The sequence below is a fragment of the Cibotium barometz genome, chromosome 1, assembly GCF_041138505.1.
Source record: "Cibotium barometz isolate CiBa-2024 chromosome 1, ASM4113850v1, whole genome shotgun sequence".
NCBI classification, from domain to species: Eukaryota; Viridiplantae; Streptophyta; class Polypodiopsida; order Cyatheales; family Cibotiaceae; genus Cibotium; species Cibotium barometz.
This window is the reverse complement of record NC_141046.1, coordinates 52,463,080-52,485,004: the sequence shown is the minus strand read 5'-3', so window position 1 is coordinate 52,485,004 and position 21,925 is coordinate 52,463,080. Positions and strand designations below refer to the sequence as shown.

General features: G+C 42.7%; 1 protein-coding gene across 1 annotated transcript in view; it reads right to left on the bottom strand.

Annotated features, from left to right (window-relative positions):
- Nucleotides 1–7,404: 7,404 nt before the first annotated feature.
- The window catches only part of LOC147642162 (uncharacterized), a 68,026-nt gene continuing 53,505 nt past the window's right edge, over nucleotides 7,405–21,925 (bottom strand). Inside the window, exons 4-14 of the mRNA XM_086803324.1 lie at nucleotides 14,358–14,441; nucleotides 14,142–14,216; nucleotides 14,005–14,058; nucleotides 13,819–13,917; nucleotides 10,435–10,473; nucleotides 10,224–10,346; nucleotides 10,040–10,117; nucleotides 9,842–9,933; nucleotides 8,633–8,680; nucleotides 8,135–8,224; nucleotides 7,405–7,965 (exon numbers count right to left, since the gene is read on the bottom strand). Coding sequence (XP_086659450.1) covers nucleotides 7,851–7,965; nucleotides 8,135–8,224; nucleotides 8,633–8,680; nucleotides 9,842–9,933; nucleotides 10,040–10,117; nucleotides 10,224–10,346; nucleotides 10,435–10,473; nucleotides 13,819–13,917; nucleotides 14,005–14,058; nucleotides 14,142–14,216; nucleotides 14,358–14,441 — 897 coding nt within the window. The 3' untranslated portion in view covers nucleotides 7,405–7,850. The remainder of the gene's footprint in view (nucleotides 7,966–8,134; nucleotides 8,225–8,632; nucleotides 8,681–9,841; nucleotides 9,934–10,039; nucleotides 10,118–10,223; nucleotides 10,347–10,434; nucleotides 10,474–13,818; nucleotides 13,918–14,004; nucleotides 14,059–14,141; nucleotides 14,217–14,357; nucleotides 14,442–21,925) is intronic.

Here is a 21,925-nt window from a genome sequence, read left to right as displayed (position 1 = left end):
CAATTTTTGTAGATGCTCTTGGGTGGGATGTTATGAAAAAAGGGTCTCTGAAAGGGATCATCCTTCCTGGAGATAAGGGACTACTCTCTCTTTAAAAAAATGGATAATACCAATAGTCTTAGTATCCACTACTCTAGATTCATAAGAAATATATTTCTTGACAAATTTGACAAAAAGAAACTAAGTGTTAAAGCATCTAAAATGTGTATCCACATCCACCACCCTAGATCCATAGATAATATAGTTCTCGACAAGGCAACAATAGTTTTCCTTTAATAAATAATATCCATCATCAATCGAGAAAATCTCTCTCTCTTGGTCAAGGTATGCCTCCCCCTTCTATTTCATAGCATTTCTAAGTTGTGCAACCTTGTATGTGAGATCTAATGCTATTTTTTAGTTGTTGCTTCCACCTCCCCCTTCTCTTGTATTATGAGATAATGTTACCCTCTTCTTAAGATTGTTGTGCAAATACCATTCTACCATTTTCTTACCTATCACTTGGATTTGGTTGCTTCATATGATAGCTTTGGTCTCATATGATAGCTTACATTGATTAAAGAAGACTTATGGATTTCTATTGAAACTATTTATGCTTTGGATCATTAGTTTTATGGAGATAGATCGTCTCAATGACTTTGCGATCTTTGGAAGGAGGAAAGCCCCAAGGAGAAGTCAGAGGGCCCTACCTTTTAGGAAGTGGGAAGCACTTGGACTAGTCTACTGGGTATCGACAGCAATGCATGAACCCTCATTGAAAAGAGTTGCCAAGAGAAATCAATGAGGACGATTGGATTGTTAATGAGAAATCCCATGCTATGTTGAAGTTGTAGATTTACAACAAGTGGACATAGCAAAAGGTAGAGGGCATGCCTCAAGGCAACCACCTGATAAAAGAAGAACCAAAGAGGTCGTACAAATCTATATACATGCAATCGATCTCCATGATGTAGTCGAGAGACAGAAACACGTGGGACTCACTCACCTTAATTTGGAGTTCCCTACTAAGAATACCATCTAGCGATGTGACTAGCCTTGGCAAACATCAGGGCTAGCCACAATATTTTATCTTGGAAGATGTGGTCCTTGTTAGGCCACCTGTCCTAATCCATCGTAGTCAATATTATTTTGAAGTGGAGGTTCTTATTGGATCTAAGCCTACATCATGCAGGTTTTATGTGACCCCCCGCCCCCCCCACAAGTACACATCTATTTAGGGTCCCAATAACCTCGTCGTCAGTAAAACCCTGGAAGCCATAGAAGTGAGGTCCTAGACTATTGTTGATGGGGCTACTCGAGTCCTACATTACTTCAAGAATAAATTGTAGGACTTGAGTTCTAGACTTGTGCGACAGCCTTGAGTACTGTAAACCACACAAGTAAGGACTCAAGCCCTAGAATTTATACTTAAAGCAGTTAAAATCTTTATACATAGATTAAGCTTACCAAACCACTAGGACTTCGATCCTAGACTTGAGATGACGGGCTAAAGTCTAGGATTGACGCATTAGTGATTTTGTAGACTTAATCTACGTCTAAAGACGTTGACTACTTCTTGACTACTTTAAGCAATGAAGGACTCAAGAAGCCATGAATAGTAGCCTAAACCACACAAGTTTAGGACTCAAGTCCTAGATTTTAGACTGGAAGTAGTCAACATCTTCAGACATAGATTAAGCCTACCATACCACCAGGACTTCAATTCCTAGACTTGAGTAGAGGGGCTCAAGTCCAAGATTGAAATCCTAGTGGTTTGGTAAGCTTAATCTAAAACGGTTGGGAGAGTAGAGAGAGAGAGCTTGAGCTCTTGCAAGCATATATACATGCTCATAACAATGGAGAAGTCACACACAGAGATGGAAGGTTGAAATCTTCTTCTACTTGTTGCTCTCAAAAGAGGTCTATAAAATATAAATTAAAACCAACATAAGTATAAGAGTACTATGTACAAGTGGTCCATAAAGTGAACACACTAAGTAGGTGAGCTAGCAAGGTAAGTATGCCATAACTCAGTTGGGGACTAGGTAGGTATAGTCTAGTTATAGAATCATTGGCGAGACGAAGATCCTTCGTGTTAGCTACCAAACGCACCCACTAGTGGAAAGGTGGAATGGTCACCCAGGCATATCACGAGTGTCAACTTGTGTTCCCCCTCAAGCTCAACTTCATCTCCAAGACTCCAAGCATAGTGTGAAATCTGTGAAGTTTCTCTGCTCCCAAGGCCTTGGCGAAAATATTAGCTACATGCTCCTCTATGTTGATGTACATGAGATCAACATCTCCTACCAAGACCTTGCCCCTAATGAAGTGATAATGGACCTCTATGTGTTTTTTTTGTGCATAGAACTTTGGATTCCTAGCTAACTGTATGCTACTAAGGTTAACACAATAGATGATAACCTGCCTGCTCCAAATCTCCAAGTAGCTTACATTACCAAGCTGCCTCCCATGTTGCCACCATTGCAATACCCCTATACTCTACCTCTGTACTCAATAAGACCACTGTCAACTACTTCCTACTCCATGTAATAGCACCACTCCTCCCAAAGGAAAAAACAAAGCTACTAGAAGATCTTCCATCTAAAATGTTACCAACCTGATCTGCATTTGTGTATCCATACACTTATAATTATATAACAGTCTCATAGAAGGGTCATAATCCAATGTGGACCTCACGTAGCGTAGTGTGTGTCTCATACTATCCAAATGTGGCTTTTGAGAAACTTGCATAAATTAGTTCTCCAACCAACTGTGTAGTTCATGTCTAGCCTAGTTATCATCATGTAGATCAAGCTGCCCACTATCTTCATATACATAGTGGCATTCTCCAAATCTCACCTATGTTTGCATTCAACTTGACATTATGATCCAACGGTACAAAAATGGACTTATATCGAGCTATACCATATTTGGACATGTCCAATGCATACTATCTCTGTGCCCTCATGCATCTTGAATACCAAGAAGTATCTCAGCTCACCAAAATCCTTCATATTAAACTTCTTCTTGAGGAGAGCCTTTACATTCTCAACTTTCTCTTCTCATGGTCACCCCCCAACAATCAAGTCATCCACATAGATGCTAATGACCACAATCTCCTTATCACTCTTTCAGCCTCAATGGTGATAAGATACTATGCAATCTTATCATGCCATGCTCTTGGTGCATACTTCAAGCCATACAAGACTTTACGTAGCCTGCACACATAATCTAGTGGGTGACTCATTCTCATAACTAGATGGTTGGTCCAAATATACTTGCAACTCACCATGCAAGAATGCATTCTTTACATCCATCTGTTGCAAAACCCAACCTTTTGACGTAGCCCCACTACAGTAACAACTCTCGCGATTTACCATCTTGGTAATGGAGTTGAATGTCTCCTCCTAATCAATGATGTAGGTCTAAGCATAACCTTTGGCAAAACCAATCTACTTGTACCTGCTAATGCTTCCATTTGAGTTATGCTTCACTTTATAGACCACTTACATCTAATAGCCTTTTACCCTCAAGCAAAGGCACCAATTCCCATGTCTTATTTGCATCCAATGTAACCATTTCTTCATCCATGGATTTCTCCCAATGTACATGCCCAATCAACATCCTCAAAACATGTGGGTACAACCTCCTTCACAACCTTTACCATATATGCATAATGGTGAGCTATATAACCATCATACATCAACTTCTAAATAGGGTTTTTGACCCTACCCGACCTACATGGTCCTGGATCTGTCCCTGGTGTTCTTGCAACAGTAGCTACCTTAGCCTTCCTTGCACCCAAGTGTCCTGATAGTAGCTAGAATCCCAAACTCCTCACATCAAGGCTCTGGTCTGAGCCACTAGACTCTCCATCAACATATGAATGCCATGTCAGGCATACCAAGAGACTCATCAACCTTCTCTTTACCTTTATGTGATACACTTATTGAACTTGTAGGACCGATTTTCTGTTACAACCTGCCACTCCATGGTCTATCAATAGAACCACTTCTAGAGGACTCTCAGTCCACTAACAATGATTGCTAACTTGTATTATGCACAATCACCTGCTCTTATGCATCAGCCGGCCCAATCAAGACTTTTTACAGAGCACTCTAACTACTAATCTCGCTACAACACCAAGAGGACTACTATAGAAAGATGTTCAATATAAAGGTGATGATTGGATTCACCTTCCACCACAACAAATAAAAGTTGAGAAGAGGATGAGAATTTCCATTTTCACAACACCAAAGTTGTCAAACAACATGAATATCAAGGTAGAGTTTCCATCTACTCGTACTATGCATATTAGAGTTCATGTGTCTCTACTTCGAAGACTTGTAGAACCTCCAAGTATAGACTAAAAGAAGGATTACCATGATTTGGTTAACAAAGAGATGTTTTCTTCCCAATGAGATTTTGCTTCACGTGTTTAAGCATGGGTTCCAACTAAGAGCTAGGCACCAACCCTTGAGTGAAGTGGTTGAGTTTAAGGAACCTTTCTTTTACTATTATCCACCTTTGTCATCAATACACAAGGAAGTCATCTGGATTTCTTAACTCAAATCATGGACTCATTGTGCACGTATCTCTTTCAACTTGGAGCTACCATGTACCTCTCAAGTATGTACAATTCTTTGCATGGAAATGCACATTATCAAAGACAACTAAGACTTGATGCAAAATGTTGAGAAGCTACCTTCAGTGGCAAGAACAATAGCAAATTTTCTAGCATTGCAATTATGTTCCCTATTGGATGATGGTCTTGAGAACATGAGAATACGTATTGACTTGTCAAATCTAGATGGAGCATCGAAGTTGACACCTCAGACTCGTGATTGAAGATAAGCAATAGGGGATGCCATTTGCATTAGGCCTCATATGCATGTTCCATGTTTATTGAGGCCATGTACATGGTTTATTAGGTGAGAAATGGACATTTGTTAGTCTTAATCAATAAAGGGGAAAGGTCACAAAGTGACAGTGAGATAAGTAGAGTAGATGCATAACTTTGATGTGATTATCAATAATTGAAGGCATTGGCCTATGAGAATGTTGATCTAAGAGGTGGCAACCTCAAGGTCTAGCCATTACCCAGTTCATGGAGCAGCTTTTGCTAAAAGCACAACTCTCGTGCTACAAAAAGCGGCTGAATGTTGTTGATTGAGTAACCCCACTCCTCGCGGGAGACCATAGAATGGTCAACTAAGATAGAAGGCGTATCTTTATCACGTGACAACATCAGCAGCACACTTGAAAGGAAGGTTCACACAGCGTAGCGTCAAGTGCAACTTTAGAGATGCCCACGACTTGCAAGAGTCTATTGGGCGAGCAATGATAGAGGGAGATCATGTTGACAAAAGAGCAAAGGTTCTTCTATCTTGGATTTCTTTCACGCCATTGTAATTGGTTCACAAATATGTTTTGTGATAATAACCAAGGACCGGCACTATTATCTTGTATCATGCTCCATTCGTGGTTGTTTAGGCTTGTATGCCCGCCCTCTATGCAATTTTGATGACACTTGACTCCTATTGGTGGCTACTTGAGATGGGTTTTTCACTCACAGGTTGATGAGCTTAGATGGTGGAGGTCATGTTAGTGGGCGAAAAGAATTATATTGATAAGGTTAGCTCAAAGTGAAGATCTAAAGATGTTGCTTTCGTGAAAAGAGCCAAACACAACTACTGAAATTTTTTATGGACGAGATCGAAATTGGAGGTTATTCAAATACAAAGTCTTTAGCACCACGAAACAAAAAACCATGAGCAATATGCCTTATTGAGGAAGGATCCCTGCTCTTCAAAGTTCAGCCTCCTAAGAAAGAAAACTACATGCACCCTTGTCAACATAAAGGGATGTTTTGAGATTGTTAGCCTGAATTTCAACGTGCATTTTAAAGACAATGATAGAGGAGACAATAAAGAGCATGCTAGTCTAATAACACAATGGTTAACACATCTACTGACCCATGAGTAGCTCAATTCTTTGAGGACCAATCGATTTTGTTTAGTAGTCATGAATTTAGGACATGCATTTGCTGGAGGTGTATTATGATGTAATCAAGACTTGTAGACATATAACAAGACATCATGTTATGATGCAACGGGTCATAGAATTTGCCATTATCATGGCTAAGGATGAGGAAACACATGTAAATACATTCCATATTGCGTACATATCATGAAGGACCATCAATAGCATAAGCCTCCATGTTGGTATAATAATGCTCACATATGCCAAACTCAGATGTGCTGTACATAAGATAGGAGCATTCCAATATTATATCTAGTGTATAGGGCTCACATTAGGCCAATTTTCGTCTAAATTTAAGATAAAACAATTGTTCAATGTTTGTCTAATCAGATTGCTATTCCTATACTCTGTTCAACTTTAGTGTACTCTTATACCAACAACTATAGTCAACAATAGCATGTTATTAGGCAATAGTTTACTTTTTTATCAATTCGAGCTATTGTTTCTAGGTCAGTCATTTGGAAAATGATATATGATGCAGATAAATTGTGCACTAACTTGTGATTCAAGTTGACTTTTGGATTCTCACTCAAGCATGTTAAGATAATCCCTTCAAAAACAGGGAAGAGTGGGCTTTAAATGATCGTCTCAGATAATCTACAATCTATTTCTGACATCTCTAGTGAGCAAATTTGTATTTATGTTCTATGTGAAATCCACACACACCATATTCTTTGCAAGGAGTCAACCTACAATGAAACGTCATGTCCAAAATCAGGTCTGAAAAGCTTATCTTGTCGTAGTGTCCATAGTAGGAGAGATTTGAGGGAAAAAAAGAAAACCCTGGACATGCTTCTCAATAAGCCAACCCTAGCAACATTAGGACAATTAGTTGTAGTAGTCCAAACAGGCCTTTTTTCCCTGTTTTTATTTAGCTTACAGAACTCTCAGTCTACCCGAATTCTTCCCACGTAGTCGAGACATGTCAGGAGACGTTAATCCTTGCATGCAACTGGCCAAACTAGCTGGAAACAGAGGAACGATCTCTTAAAGCAAGGTAGTAAGCATGTCAGAGGCCTCAAATGGTTTGTAAGGGCTAGATACCCCAATGGACTTCCTAACATATGATGCCACCCTGGTTGTGCATTATGTCCACCCACAAAAAAGAAAATTTCCTACGTAATACACGAATCTAAGAGCTTGTACCATGAGTAGTTTCCTACTATTAATCAGTGACTATTCCCCCAACCCGTCCTCCGGACGGCGGACAAATGCATACCATTGAGAAGAAAGAACACTTCACCCTTGTATGCCAGCTTACACACATGGGGGCTTGCACCTGAGCACTCTTTCTAAATCATGCAGCTATCATAGTTTGGACCAGATACATATTAGGTAGAATGGGAATAGGCCACGCATGACAACATTGATGCCTTGTATCACAACTTTGGTTGATTTTCCTTTAGGAAAGCAAGACAATGGTACAAATGGTTTTGATCATAATTCAGATGGATAAACCACCATGTACAAGACCACACTACGTGCAGGGCTGTGGCAAACCGGTTGAGTGTTGCACTAGTTTCAGTCTCTTGATGCAGGTCATGGGTGGAAGATGCATCAGAAGAATGCTCCTACCGAGAATATGTTTATACAATACCCACCACCAACAGAGTACAACATCAAAGTTGGCAGACTTAGGAAAGTATTGCATGGTGAAGTGACGTGAGCACTCAAGGCATGGTAAGGGACAATGCTTGCTTTCTCTACTAGGTAGGTCATTATAAAAATCAGGAAACAAAGTGTATTGATGCATAGACTACATCATTAGAGTGCAGGAAGAAATTTCACACCTTTGCTCCCACTACAATAAGTCCATCTCACAACAACTTTCATAGTCTATGTTGTTGAAGCCAATCCTTCTCTGATATTGGCCTCAAAAATCCCCGCTTTCTCTCATCTCCAATTGTCGTGTATGGGCCCCCATAATCATGCCCAGGATAGACCCTGCCAATTATAGAAAATAGTTAGAAAATTAGCCTTCCACATGATGCTACATAACACAACACATGAAGTCCTTTCAAATTTGCACATGCCTCCATTTATTCCTTGTTTTTCTAATAAATCAAATAATAGTCATGTGCATGTAGAGCTCTGTGCAAGAAAAGGCAAGAACCTCGTGTTGTCAGGTAGACTTGCAAGCTTCTTTTGTAAGCTTACGAACATTGCCTTTGCATCGCAATCTGGCAGATCTAACCTTCCACAACTGCCAAAGCAAGCAGTGTCAGCGACAAGGAATAAAATAGGGGCTAATCTTCGCCAATTGGCTATTTTTTGGGGTTTTCCCGAAAAAAAATTCACCCGACATCTTAACACATTGGTCCAAATTTTGGCCGTTTTGAAAGGTTTTAGAAAATATTCGCCTAATTTTGGATATTTTAGAGCATTTTTTGCAAACTTTTGCCCCATTTTCTATAGTTTTAGATTTATAAAGAAGGAATAATCGCAAACCCACCTACACTTATATATTCATGGAGGCATCTTATTTTTTATCCTAGTCAACAATGTACTGGTTTTTTCTCCTTTTTCACTGTGTCTGTTGGGTTTATGGTGGTTGGTGGTGGTGGCGGTGGTTGGGTGGGAGGGGCGATGGGTTGGGTTGTTGGTGGTTTACCTTCCAATAAAAAGAGTGTCTCCAGAAAGAAGAAAATCCTGAGAAGACCTGCAGAGTTTGATACGAAATAGATCGTAAGTATTTCAAAGTATGAGTTCAAACAGATCATGCCCGCAATGAAGCTGGGAACACGGTACAAAAAACTATAATATTTGATCAGAGAATGCAATAGGACCTGCACCGCTTTTGTGCTTTTTCCTTAGATGTCAGACTCACTTTCTACATTAAAGGCTTACCTCTGTCATACATAATAGAAGGGCACACACAGCATGTAGTGCCCTGCAGAAGTAGGTAAGACATAGATGTGGCTACAAAGGTAACTGTGAACTGAAAAACATTAGCACTGAGTCAAAATTGTGACATGATACTAAAACCCTTGTCAGAATTGGCTAGGACAACCACCGCACCAGCCTTCCTAGCACATCCGAGATGGTCAGCCCACCAGGAGGTGTCACATCTGCAAAATGCAGAAGGGCCAGCTTTGTCGGCAGAGATCTCACCTCAACCACTAGCCTCCCCTTCCTCAAAAGACCAGGCCTGAGGGGAGAATAGGCATGGAAGGCTGTACATGCCACCTTCACATGACTTCCCTTGCATGTGGGATATTTCAAGGGCTGTCACCCAACACCAACAAACCCCCAAACATGTGCAAAAGAAATGTGCTATCCAAGACCCCCCTCAAGGGGAATGACCATGATCAATGAACCTGGCTCTGATACCGAATCGGAAGTGGCTATTCCAACCACCTCAACAACCCTGCTAGTGTCCCAGACGCCCAGCCAACAGAGATGCCACATCTGTGCAAGCACAGGAGGTCCATCATTACGGGTGGAGTCCATTGGTGTCCCCCTCCTCAAAAGACCAACCCCAAGCGAGTCAAGGTATAGAGCATCCATTCATGGCCAATATAGCCCCCCTTCCACATGACTATCCTTGCATGTGCAGTAATTCTAGGGCCCTCATGCAACACCAACCAACCCCCAAACATTCAAGGGAAATGCACCCTCCAACAAGCCTTTCTTAGTATCTTTTCACTATATGACAAACCGTCCTTCCACCTATGTTTAAGCTCTCTCAAAGGTCCTCTAAGGCATTAATAATACTAATAAACAAATTTAAGAGTTCACCTCTCTCAACACATTAATGAAAAATATTTCACCTCTTAAAGTTCCCATTCATGTTTCAAAGCCTGTTGTAATTTCTGCTTACCTAGGGATATGTACACATTGACTCCCGGGCGTGTGCCCTGGTGTGTGGATGAAGTGCAGCTTTACAGACCCCACAGATATGACAGCTGAGTCCTGTTGGTAGAAATAGAAATATACAGGTTAGCAGTTAAAAGCATGCCCTTTGAAGTTGATCAGGAAATCTGTGCATATTTTAAAAAATATATTTGACAATTGTTACTTCAAGTTCTGTGATGGCTTTTCCGGGGACGCCATTGTTCTTCTTGATGCTGTCTGCATCAAACTTGTTGATGTAGACCTAAAAGCCAATTGCAAGCATTGGCTCATGAACCTTTCATACACTTCCCTTCCTTAAGAGATGCGTAGAAACTCTAAAATTTACTTTTTTATGTTTTAAAGCTTACTGGAAGGTTGTCCTCTACAGCAAGTTCCCGTACACCCGGGACTTTGATCCCAAGAGCATCGAATGGTGGTGGAGGTGTGCCTCCAGTGTGATCAAAATGATAATGTGTTACTACCGCTCCTACCTGTCAAGATTTGATAGTCAATAGCCTTTTCAGAGCATAAAATATAGAGCACAAAAAGTGTGCTACATATTGAGCAGGAGAAGCTTACCAGATTTATGCAGTCTTGAGCAGCAAAAGATCTGATGCCCTGATTCAATAACAAACATCAGGACCACTGCATTCTTAGAAGTGGCACATCCAAAAGGAAACTATAAAAAATAGAGGATATAAACAGTTTTCCCTAGAGGAGGAGGAAGAGGAGAAGTTTTCAAGTCATAGCCAAGCCAGCGGACCATATACAATCCATATGATGGCACTGAAGTTCCGGGATGGGACTTGAACCCAGGATCTCTCAATTGGAAGCCCGATGCTTAAACCGCTACACCAGCACTCCCGAGAAAAGATTTACATATAGATACATAGATTGTATTAACATCTTCTGAGATTATGAGACCCGATCAAAAAGTACAACAAATGTTTTTTTTTTTTTTGAGAGAGGTGGCAATGGCCAGTAGAAGTTTGGATGACTAGATGTTGATGCCTTGTAGTGGTTCTTCATGATAGAGCACCTCCTTGACGAAGGTGAGGCCCCAATGGTGAATACGGCATATTGTGGTACCCACTTTGGCAAATAGCTAGGCATCCTCTGTCCTCTCAGAGCAAGGTATAATGGACATATTTGGAGCATTGTGTTTCCCATTTGGCAGCCAGTGCCTCTGGAGAAAAGCCTTGATTACTCACAAATCTTGTGAGGAGATCATGGGCTTCCCATCTAGCAAACCAGTTCAAGATTTTACTTTAACTAGTCTTTTGCATCTTACAGCTTTCCTCCCATACAAATCTTCAAAAGATGAAGTTGCATTTTGACAGTTGTGGATCGGTTGAGTTAGTAGACACATCATTCATTGCAATAGATGAGCAGGGGGTGGCGAGGCTTTTCATCCGCAAGTGCTTCGATTGCATGAACTTCCCAAGAGGATTATCTCAAACAAGGATCCAAAGTATGCCTTGTTCTACGGCAGACGAGGCTGCAATTCAGCACAACTTTTCATGCACAGATTGATGATCAGACAAAGTGTATGAACAATCCTGTGATCACAAAGCTTTGATGTTACTTTGAAACGAGTTTCTGTCATGGTTGAGCACGCCATCAGTGAAACAGTCCATGCAAGGTTGTTTCTCGCACCAGTACAAACCTATTCGTACCATACGGAACCGAACTTACAGTTCCGTACCATATCGCACGGTACGAGTTTTTTTTCCCCCCACCTTGAGAAAAAAATTCCAAATGCTTTAAAAAAATAGAAATCTTGCTCAACAAAGATCCCAAATGCCTGCAATACTACGCAACTTTCGTGTCCACTTAGTATTCCATATGGGGTTGCTGAGAGACCTAAAAAATCTGGCAAGGTAGACTGGTAGTGTACACTTGATTGGTAGGATGAGAGAATCTTGCTACATCACTTGGAGATCCCTAGTATAGGTAGGCTAGACAGTCAGATCCTCAAGTTATGTACGAGGGAGAAGATTTGGACAGGGCTATTTTAATCTACAGAGGAATCCCTAAACCTATCACCCTAGATGCATTGCCCGTATCTGTGCAAGGACAGTCCCTTAGTCATAAACACTACACTAGGAGACCTTTGGTATTGCATTACCCATGTAGGCACTTTTTTGGAGACAATTGAGAGATTGATCCACAGAGGAGTCCCTAAACCTATCACCCTAGATGCATTGCTCGTATCTGTGCAAGGACAGTCCCTTAGTCATAAACACTACACTGGGAGACCTTTGGTATCGCATTACCCATGTAGGCTCTTTTTTGGAGACAATTGAGAGATCCAATTCGGCGAGACACATCTCCATGTTCTGGCTCCTCAAGCACTGTGGACTCCTCCCCCCTCAACCTTCCCTCACATTCAAGCTTGAAGCTCCATAGTTTGTAAGTGTTTTAAAAAAACCGTATTTTATCGTATGGTATCCCAAAATTTCATATCGCACCAAAAATTCCCGTACGGTATCGTATTTTCGTACCGTGACAACTATGAGTCCATGCGTCAACGAATACTCTTTGAGGTGGTATATGGTGGTCTGGTCATAAACTTGGGACCCAAGCTCTCAAGACTTCAACACAACATTATGGTGCAGACCAAGTGGTCCAAGATTTGAACCAGATGTTGGGTAGAGATACAGAAAGCTCCGACAAAGCAAGTCAGGGACATCGATAAGCATTGTCACATTAGCCATTTTAAGGAAGAAAGTTGTGTTTATTTGAAATGCAAGGAAGTTACTTCCAAAAGTTGTCAGTAATAGTTGTCTACGTGGTATCACGTTGAACCAGCGTCCCTATTGGCAACCTCAGCAGAGTCTCTCGGTAGCAACATATCTCTAGCAAGAAAAGGCCCAGGCACCTCTGGTCTCTATGGTGCATCACCCATGACAGGCTGAAGAGGCAAAGGAGCATCCCTCATATCTAATAGCAGACATCGCATTTGAGTAATTTGTGCTCCTCTATCTCTATCTCCCTAGATGTACATAATTTGCAAATGCACTCCTTCCATGGAATAGACCTTGCCCTCCCCAACTCAATGAGAGGAGACCCTCAACTGACCAATAGCAGTGCTCATGGCATGAGACATAAATTTGTGGAGATAGAGATCTCTCTCAATGTACCCATCCTCAGTGATTCGTAAGAAATGCGCTCTGTAAAACTGGAATTTTGTGGGGAGCGCTAGTGGGGACAACTATGCTTTGTGTGAAGCCAAATCAGGTTAAGGCAATTGGGCAATTGATATGGTTGATCTCCTCATGTGAGACATCCAAGAGGGGTGCCCAAGCTGTACTCAAAAGACCATGTGAGTCAAACCATCTAGTCATGCGGGAGTTAGTCGCAAGCTGTATGGAGGACTCAAGTGTGAGTCTCAGGAGGCATCTCTGTCAAGAGTGTAGACAAGTTGTGTGTCTGTGATAGCCTTAAACATGGCATCTAAAACTGAAAGTGCTGCCCCAAACTCAGCCAATACAACCTTATGGGGCATCAATGCCTTGCTCCTGATCATGAATGAAAGCATCATGGCCTGCAACCTCTTCATCCTCTTCCGCTCCTTTGCTCCTAAGTTCAGTCCCCAAATAGTGGTGCCATACATCACAGCAGGCCATACCAAAGTATCGAGGAGCCAACGCTTAGTACTGAGTTCCTGAAAGTGCGCCTGGAAACACCACCCCTCCAACCAGGCCAATGTGGCAGTACCCCCTCGCCAAGCAGGCCTAGGCAGCTGGTCGCATGGTAAAGATAAGGCCAATGAAAGTCACTTCAAGATAGACAGATGATGCGACTAGCTCAACTGCATCATCTATGTATGCAAAAGACTGTCTAGATGCAACCTGATGGGAAGTGAGTTAATGAATTTCACACATGCCGTTATGCTCCTTGCAAGAATAGGAAAAAGCGAAATCGGATGGCTTCATTTACAAACAATAAATATGCATGTACCTTCACATCCCATGCTGCATCCACTACCACAGCTTCACGTGTTTTGGCATCTCCAATAAGATACACAAAATTCTGCATCTGTTCTGCACTGCTGAAAATCTGCCGCAAGAAAAGCAATGTAATCAATTTGTTCAGTCAAGAAAACAGAATCATCTCTCTAGCATCTAGCAATTAGCTAGAAAAAACCTGTCTTTCTATGATATCCGATGGACTCAGACAAAAATCACGACCCGGAAGTAGCTGCAGCAACACCCCAAGTCAAAAGTATCAGTGTGTGGCAGATGTACTCCATTTGAAAACAACCAAGTGAAAACTGATAGAACCTGACGGAAGTAGAACCCGCTTAATGCTTCATGGGTCAATGACATGCGCTTTTTTATGGTCCGATCATCCGGAGACTAAGTAAAATATTCCCACAATTGAGCAAATTGTCAAAAAAATATAACGCTTGCTTCTTAATCAAATGCATGTAAATTCACGTTTTGAAAAAAAACTTTTCTGACTTTGCATGTGACAGTAAACTTGGCTTGATTTTTTACCAGTGCTAAGGCTTTTTCATAGGACTTTTCTGCACTCCCATAATCTCGCAAAGCAAAGTATGCTTCAGCACACCTAAAATAACCCTATCAACGAGAACAAATTAAATGCATTACTCTGAATGTTATAAATACAGATCCTTCGTTAAAATTGAACGAGCTTATAAAGGTTTGTGCATATAACAATATTCGAAGAATCCACAAACACAAGGAGACAACCAAGAAATGATGTGTCATAAAGATATCTTTGAGAACTTACCTGAAAACACAAGACCTTGAATTCCAAACTAATTAAACAAATCTCACCATCCTTCTTCTCTATCACTAATAAAATCTCCAAGCAGTTTTAGATACCAGGGTAGCCTTGAAGGGGGAGAAAATCTACTTGCACGAGGATCTGAGTGGCACACAGGAAGGCCTCAATGCAGAAGGTCATGGCAGCCAGTGGGCAGTATACTGAGATGCGTGAGTCATCATTATGGAGAGGCACCCCACCCCTAAATAGGGGCGGGGTTTATGAGACTACACGTATCAAGATGGCAGCCTGGAACTGTAATGCGCAGATGTGGGAAGCTTGGAGATATTTACAAGACAAGCTATCGCCTTTTATACGGAGGCACACCAAAGCTCGGAGAGGGGATTGCCTCGCATCACCAGATACCAGCCAGTGGGCAGTATACTGAGATGCGTGAGTCATCATTATGGAGAGGCACCCCACCCCTAAATAGGGGCGGGGTTTATGAGACTACACGTATCAAGATGGCAGCCTGGAACTGTAATGCGCAGATGTGGGAGGCTTGGAGATATTTACAAGACAAGCTATCGCCTTTTATACGGAGGCACACCAAAGCTCGGAGAGGGGATTGCCTCGCATCACCAGATACCAGTGGGAGTCGGCTTACCGTAGGCATACCCGCAAGACAGGAGGACTAAGGGGGTAGGTAGCAGTCCTATTTAGGTCGCACCTTCAAGGTATGATCAACATAGTGAGGCAGGATGAGGATGCCAGATACATGTGGGTTAGGCTACAGCTTACACCCACTAGATACATACATATGGCGGTTTGCTACTTTGCACCAGATACATCACAAAAGAGAGCTATTTCTCACAAAATCACACACAAATCTCTATCAAATCCACATCTTTTTCATGGGAAACCATTAATCAAGACAATGGGCAATGGGTAATACGTAGATTAGAGAAAAACGATGAAAAAAGCCAAGGGATGACTCCCCAACAACGACGCCAAAAATGTTATGGTTCACCTAAACTCCCCTTGAAACACATCCAACAAAAGATTATCTGGTGAACCGCAACTGTCGTAAGAATCTTTCCAATGGCCGAGCTCGTAACCCTTAGGGTCTCCAAGCTCTACAACTTCTTGAGGAGCAATTCCACCGCACCTCCCGCGAGCGTTGTCACACCGCCGCGTTGCACTACGGATACTCATCTCTCCTCTCACCTCACTTCTCACACTAGCATGCATTAAGGAGAGAGATTAGCAAGAAGATTAGCTAGTGCAAGACTCTCTTGCACAATGGGAGAGTATATTGTATTATGAGAGAAATTCACTTATATACATGGCCATAAGTGTTCACACTCACTGAAACTGTGACCGGCCATGCACTTTAGCCTCATAAGAGGCCTAATGCTATTACAATGACTTCTCTCATAATATATCCATGAAGTACATCACTTAAAACTTCATCCTAATTTACTACCACATGCTCTTGAAGCGGGAGTCGCCATAAGTATTCCGTTAAACCATTACGAGAGCCCGTCCAAGTTGTAGATTTGGACGCCATTGCTTCATATCTTGAATGTATGACCTTTTGGTGTATCTACTTTGACTCCTTGATATAAGATAATAGTAGTAACTCTTGTTAACCCTAGGAATGGGTTAACACATACATTTTGACCACTGTCATACTTTCACGGGCTACATAAGGTACACCTGCATGGCATGAAGTCACCGATGATTTCTCTCTAATAGCATGAGGATTCGTCATAGTCACAAGGAACGAGGGACGATAATGAGAGACGAGAACAGGAACGAAAATGGAAATGGGAATGGGACAAGGGACGGCCATAAGTAGAGAACGGGGACGGGGGAGGAAACGGCACTCAAAAAATACTTTTTTAAAAAGCTTTTCTACTCTACACTTATTCTACTTTGGAAGTATATCAAAATAAGCACAAATTTACACTAAAATGGTAAGCTTTTGAGTCATATTAACAAAATACGCCGATCAAAGAGTGAAGGCGTTGACGGTTGATTGTATTAATAATTAAGTAGATACAAAATGAGTCATGACTCAAGAGTCAGGACTAAGCCTTAAGGAGGCACAATACATGGAAGGACTCAAATGACAAAAAGTGCTAAAGCCTAGAGGCTAGAGCTAAGTAGTAAGACCCATGAATCATGATCCATGAATGATCATCCACGTGGAGTGCTCGCCTCATGGTCATGGGTAGCTTGTGCCAAAGGCATAGTTGCAAACATTCGCGAATGCAAGGCTTTGCAAACGTTTGCAAACGTTTGCAAACGTTTGCAGTTTGCATCCCTTTGCAAACTTTACCTGCAATTTTTTTAACACTTACGAATTGGGCCACTTTTGGGCAATTTTAACATAACGCGGACACTTCCTCTCCCTGCGCGCTGTCGACCAGCACTACACGCCTACGCGGAAGCGCTTCCGCTCCCTGCGCGTTGTCGACCAGCACTACACGGTGCACGCCTTAGGCCTACGCTCTTCTGCTCCCTGCGCGCTGTCCAGTGTCGACCAGGCTCCAGCAGCGAGCAGTGAGCACTGCACGCCTACGCTCTTTGCTCCCTTGCGTGTCTCTACTCACCCACAGGCCACAGCGAGGCCCAGCCGCCCAAGGGACTTCCGACCCGCGAGCTTCCGACTCCCGAGCTTCTCTCGAGTCTCTACTACCGAGTGAAGGACTTCCTACCTTCAAGCCTTGGAGATTTGAGAATGGGAAAATCCTCGGGACCGGAGTGGGAATATGTAACCCGCTTGGAAAAGAAAGGAAGAGGGATGTATCAGTGCAGGTGTAAATTTTGTCCTCATGAGTGGATAGGTGGGCCTTTGCGAATTCGTGCTCACATCCTAGCCATTTCAGGGCACGGTGTGGACAAATGTGAGCATGCCCTAGAGGATGTGAAAGATATATGCAGGCGATTGCATGTCAAAGCTGACCCTATGTATGATAAAAAGGCAATTGATGATGCGGTGGGGAAAAATTGGGAGCAACATGGCAATTGCAAGCAAGAAAAAATGCAACAATTGCAGTGCGGCGTTTCTTCTATGCAGAGGACATTGCTCATTGCAAAGTGAAAAGTCCGTATTTTTTGGATATGGTCAAAGCCATTGGCGAAGCCGGAGCCTCATACAAGCCACCTTCATATGAGGCATTGCGTGTTAAGGAGTTGAGAGATGAAGTCAAATGCATAGATAGAGATTTGCTTGGCATAAGAGATAAATGGAAGAAATATGGATGTACAATTGTATGTGATGGCTGGTCCGACACCAAGAAAAGGCCAATCATTAATGTGCTGGCATCATGTATTTATGGCAGTGTGTTCTTAAAAGCTTTTGACACAAGCGGTCAATTGAAATCGGGAGAGTTCATCTTTGGTATCCTTAAAGATGCTATTCTTCATGTTGGTCCTACCAATGTTGTGCAGGTATGCATGGACAATGCATCAAATTGTGTGGTTGCGGGAGAGCTTGTCGAGGCTCAATGGCCTCATATCTTTTTTATGCGTTGCACATGCCATTGTTTGGATTTGCTATTTGAAGACATTGGCAGCTTGACATGGGTTTCCCCCGTTCTTGAGTGGGCAAAGAATATTGTGAAGTTTATAACAAGGAAGCCAACTCTTTTGGACATGTTTCGAAGGTACAGCAAGAAGGAGCTTTTAAAGCCAGCAGAGACACGTTTTGCTTACACATTTATTGTATTGTCAAACTTGCTAGATGAGAGAGTCTACACTCGCTTGAGGAAGATGGTTGTAAGCGATGAATGGACAAATGCAAAACAGGTGAAGAACAAAGTTATTGGCTTGGAGATTACAAGCAAAGTGTTAGAGACAAGATTTTGGCAGGATGCAAGACAGATTGTGAAAATAATGGCACCTATTTTGAAGATTCTTCGCATGGCTGATAGGGAGGGAGCCACCATGGGATTAGTTTATGAGCTCACAGATAGGATGGTGGAAAGCATACAAAAAATGACAGGTGTTGATGAATGCAAATTGAACCAAGTAAAGGCTTTATGTGTTGACCGTTGGGACATGATGCGCTCTCCTCTTCATGCCACAGGCTATGTATTGCATCCAATTTGGAGAGGCAAGGGACAAGAAGCAGATGAAGAGGTGCAAAATGGATGGATGACATTTATTGAGCGTTCTACGCATGGAGATGTTGTTGAGCAAGGTGCATTGATGGATGAGTTGGATAATTACAGGTCATTGAAGGGTACTTTTTCTCGCCCACTTGCTCTAGATGAAAGCAGAATGCATGAAGGGGTAAAGTGGTGGGAGTCTTTTGGTGCAAGCACCCCTAAATTGCAACAACTTGCCATTCGAGTGCTTTCTCAAGGAACTACATCTTCCCCATGTGAGAAATTGGAGCACTTTCTCACTCATTCATACCAAAAAGAGGAACAAGTTGAAACCTTCAAACACTGAGAAATTGGTATACATACATACCAACCTTCGACTTGTTTCCAAAATCAAGGCAAGAGGGTATGAGAAAGTGGAGGTAACTTTGGAAATGATCAACAAGGAGAAAGATGATGAGAGACTTCTTTCTTCACAAGAGGCTCGTGAGTCTATGGAGGATGAGGAAGAAGAGGACATGCATGCAGTTGGTACTGAGCAGGCTGAAGCTGATATTCTTTGCCTTGGGTACTCTGACTTATGTACTTCACTCTTTATGCGATAATATGAGTATTGAGTACATTTCCAGCACTCTTGAGTCTTGAGTCTTAAGTTCTAAATTCTAACATCTTTTAAGTTTCAAGCTTTCAAGTTTTTCATTGTGTTTTCAAGCATTGACTTTGAACATTCTATTTATGCCCAAAAATTTTATTTTTTTTTACCTGCCACGAATGCGAATGCATCCACCCTCAATGCATTCTTTTGCAAACTCGGCATTCTCGAATGCGAATGCACGAATGCAAAGAATGCTTGCAACTATGGCCAAAGGAGCATCAAGCTCATCCTCACCGCTTGAAGCTTGAGCAATGAGCAAAGTGCCAAAGACTCAAGAGACTTGAAAGTTGAACTTCCTTGAAGGCTTGAAGGTGTGTGTATGTGTGCTTGTTCTTATATAGATAGGCAAGAGAGAAAGGCAACTTGGCAAGACTCAAGAGAAGAGGCAAGGGCCAAGGGTCAAGCGAAGAGGAGACGGCGTCCCCAAACGGCCAGGTAAACAATCGAAAAACGGCCAGAAAATTGACCGTTGGAGAGCGCAACAGCTCTCTGCCGTCACCCACAGAGTCCTCAGCCGGTAACCGTCCCTGTCCCCCCCGTCCCTTGTGAAGGACGCCTCCAGGGGGCGTCCGTCCGTCCCTATTTATCCTCATTGCTGCCGTGTCCCGAAACGGCGTCCCCGCATCCCAAGCTCCCGTTCCCTGTGTCACCAATTGGCCGACCATTTGGTCCACCTCCAGATTTGTGTCTCGTTCACTTGAGGCCAGGCCGGTGTCTCATGTGAAGGGGCCAGTATTTTTGCATAACATGGACGGGAGCCAGACTGGTGCCACCCGTGTGTTAGCAGGATGGTGTCATATGGACGGGAGCCAAACTGGTGCCACCCGTGTATGACCTGGACTGTGTTCTATCCATGGGATTGTCACGCCATGGAAGAGCCAGTATTTGTGCCGTCTTGCCTATGGGATTGTCACTCCATAGGGAGGCTCGTGCCTGGATCTGTGTCTTACCTATGGAACTGTCACTCCATAGGAAGACCGGGATTTATGTTTTCTGTCGTGCCATCATTGTGCCCGCCGACAGAAATGTTTAGTACTTGTTCCATGAAAAACGGAAGATGTGTCCATGATACTGTTTGCACATGCATTCATGTTTTGCATGTTTGGAACTGTTTTCGCATGACTTGTATTCTTGTGTTTGTCTGTTTGACGTGCCACTTACTGAACGGGGACGCCTGCCAGTGAGTCGTGAAGTTTGCTCTGTCTTCTGACGAGTTTTGTTGCGTGTGAACAGGTGGCAAGTGTATTGCACTTGTTTATTTTATAGCATTCTTTTTAACCTTTGTTTTTATAAGGTTGCAGGTTCACACTCATTAATGAGTGGGCACCCTCCCCAAATATTTCTCACTCCCCACCTTGGAACCTTTGAGAACTGGCCACCTCCATGCAAGCTAGGGGGGCCGGCCAGCTGTTGGACATGTGCCCTTTCCATCATTCGTAGGTGATCCTCCTCTTGCTTATAGACGGCTATGCAGACGCCACCTTCAGCCAAATCTGACTGCACAGGCGACCTCTCCATCGCTTACATATAGGCGACCTTGCTCTTGCTCAGGAGGCGGCTGTCCTCTTGCCTTGCGGGTCCTCTCACAGCTCTTTGGCCAACAATCGGCTGCGCCCAGACGTCACTCTCTAGCCAGCAGGCGGCTGTGCACAGATACCACAGCTCTTTGGCCAGCAATCGGCTGCGCCCAGACGTCACTCTCTGGCCAGCAAGCGGCTGCGCACAGATACCACAACTCTTTGGCCAATGTACATGGCCCTCTAAACGGTTCTGTACAAGGCATTAATAAATAATACATCACTCAACACCACTCAGAGCACATCACAGCGCAGACTCTGATTCATCGTGACACCATAATGATTGCACAAACATCAAGAAAGACATAATAAATACTGAGCAAAGACATAGCAGAACTTCTCCTTCATTCATTAGCGATCAGAATCAACGTTCCATCCATCTTATCCCTAGATGCAACTATCAGGGTAATAACTACTCGATTCAGATCCCAAAGGGTACATCCACACGTAACTAACCCCCAAGCCCTTTGACTACCGTCTAATAATTACATAAGAAAGCCCTAACACTTGGCATAGCCTGGTGGCTAAATTTTTCTCAAAAATTTGACCTGACCCATCAATCCCTGATCAGCAAAATCTGATTTCTGCAGTAGACCTCTGATCATGTAAAGAGAGTGTCTAGAACAAAATAAAATTTCCCTAAAAAGAAAATGCCTAGTATTTGTCTGTTTTTTGTTTTTGTTTTTTTAACTAGTGTTGAAAAACACTGTGATAAACATTCCGAGCATCACTATGCCCTGACCCAGTTGGTCAGTCTGAATCTCTAAGACCTGCTCCTGTTGTGCTTCCACATCCATTTGAACCTCCTTTGCAATGTTGATCACCGTCTCAGGGTCTTCATCATCTGGTAAAGCTTTATCCATACCCATCAGCAAGCTCACATGCTCATCAGAGCTCTTTGTCTGAACAGCTCCAGATGTTTGTCCTTCAGCAGCACCTGCTCCTTCTTCCTGTGTCTGAAAAAGGGCTCTAATCTTCTTCAGCTTCCC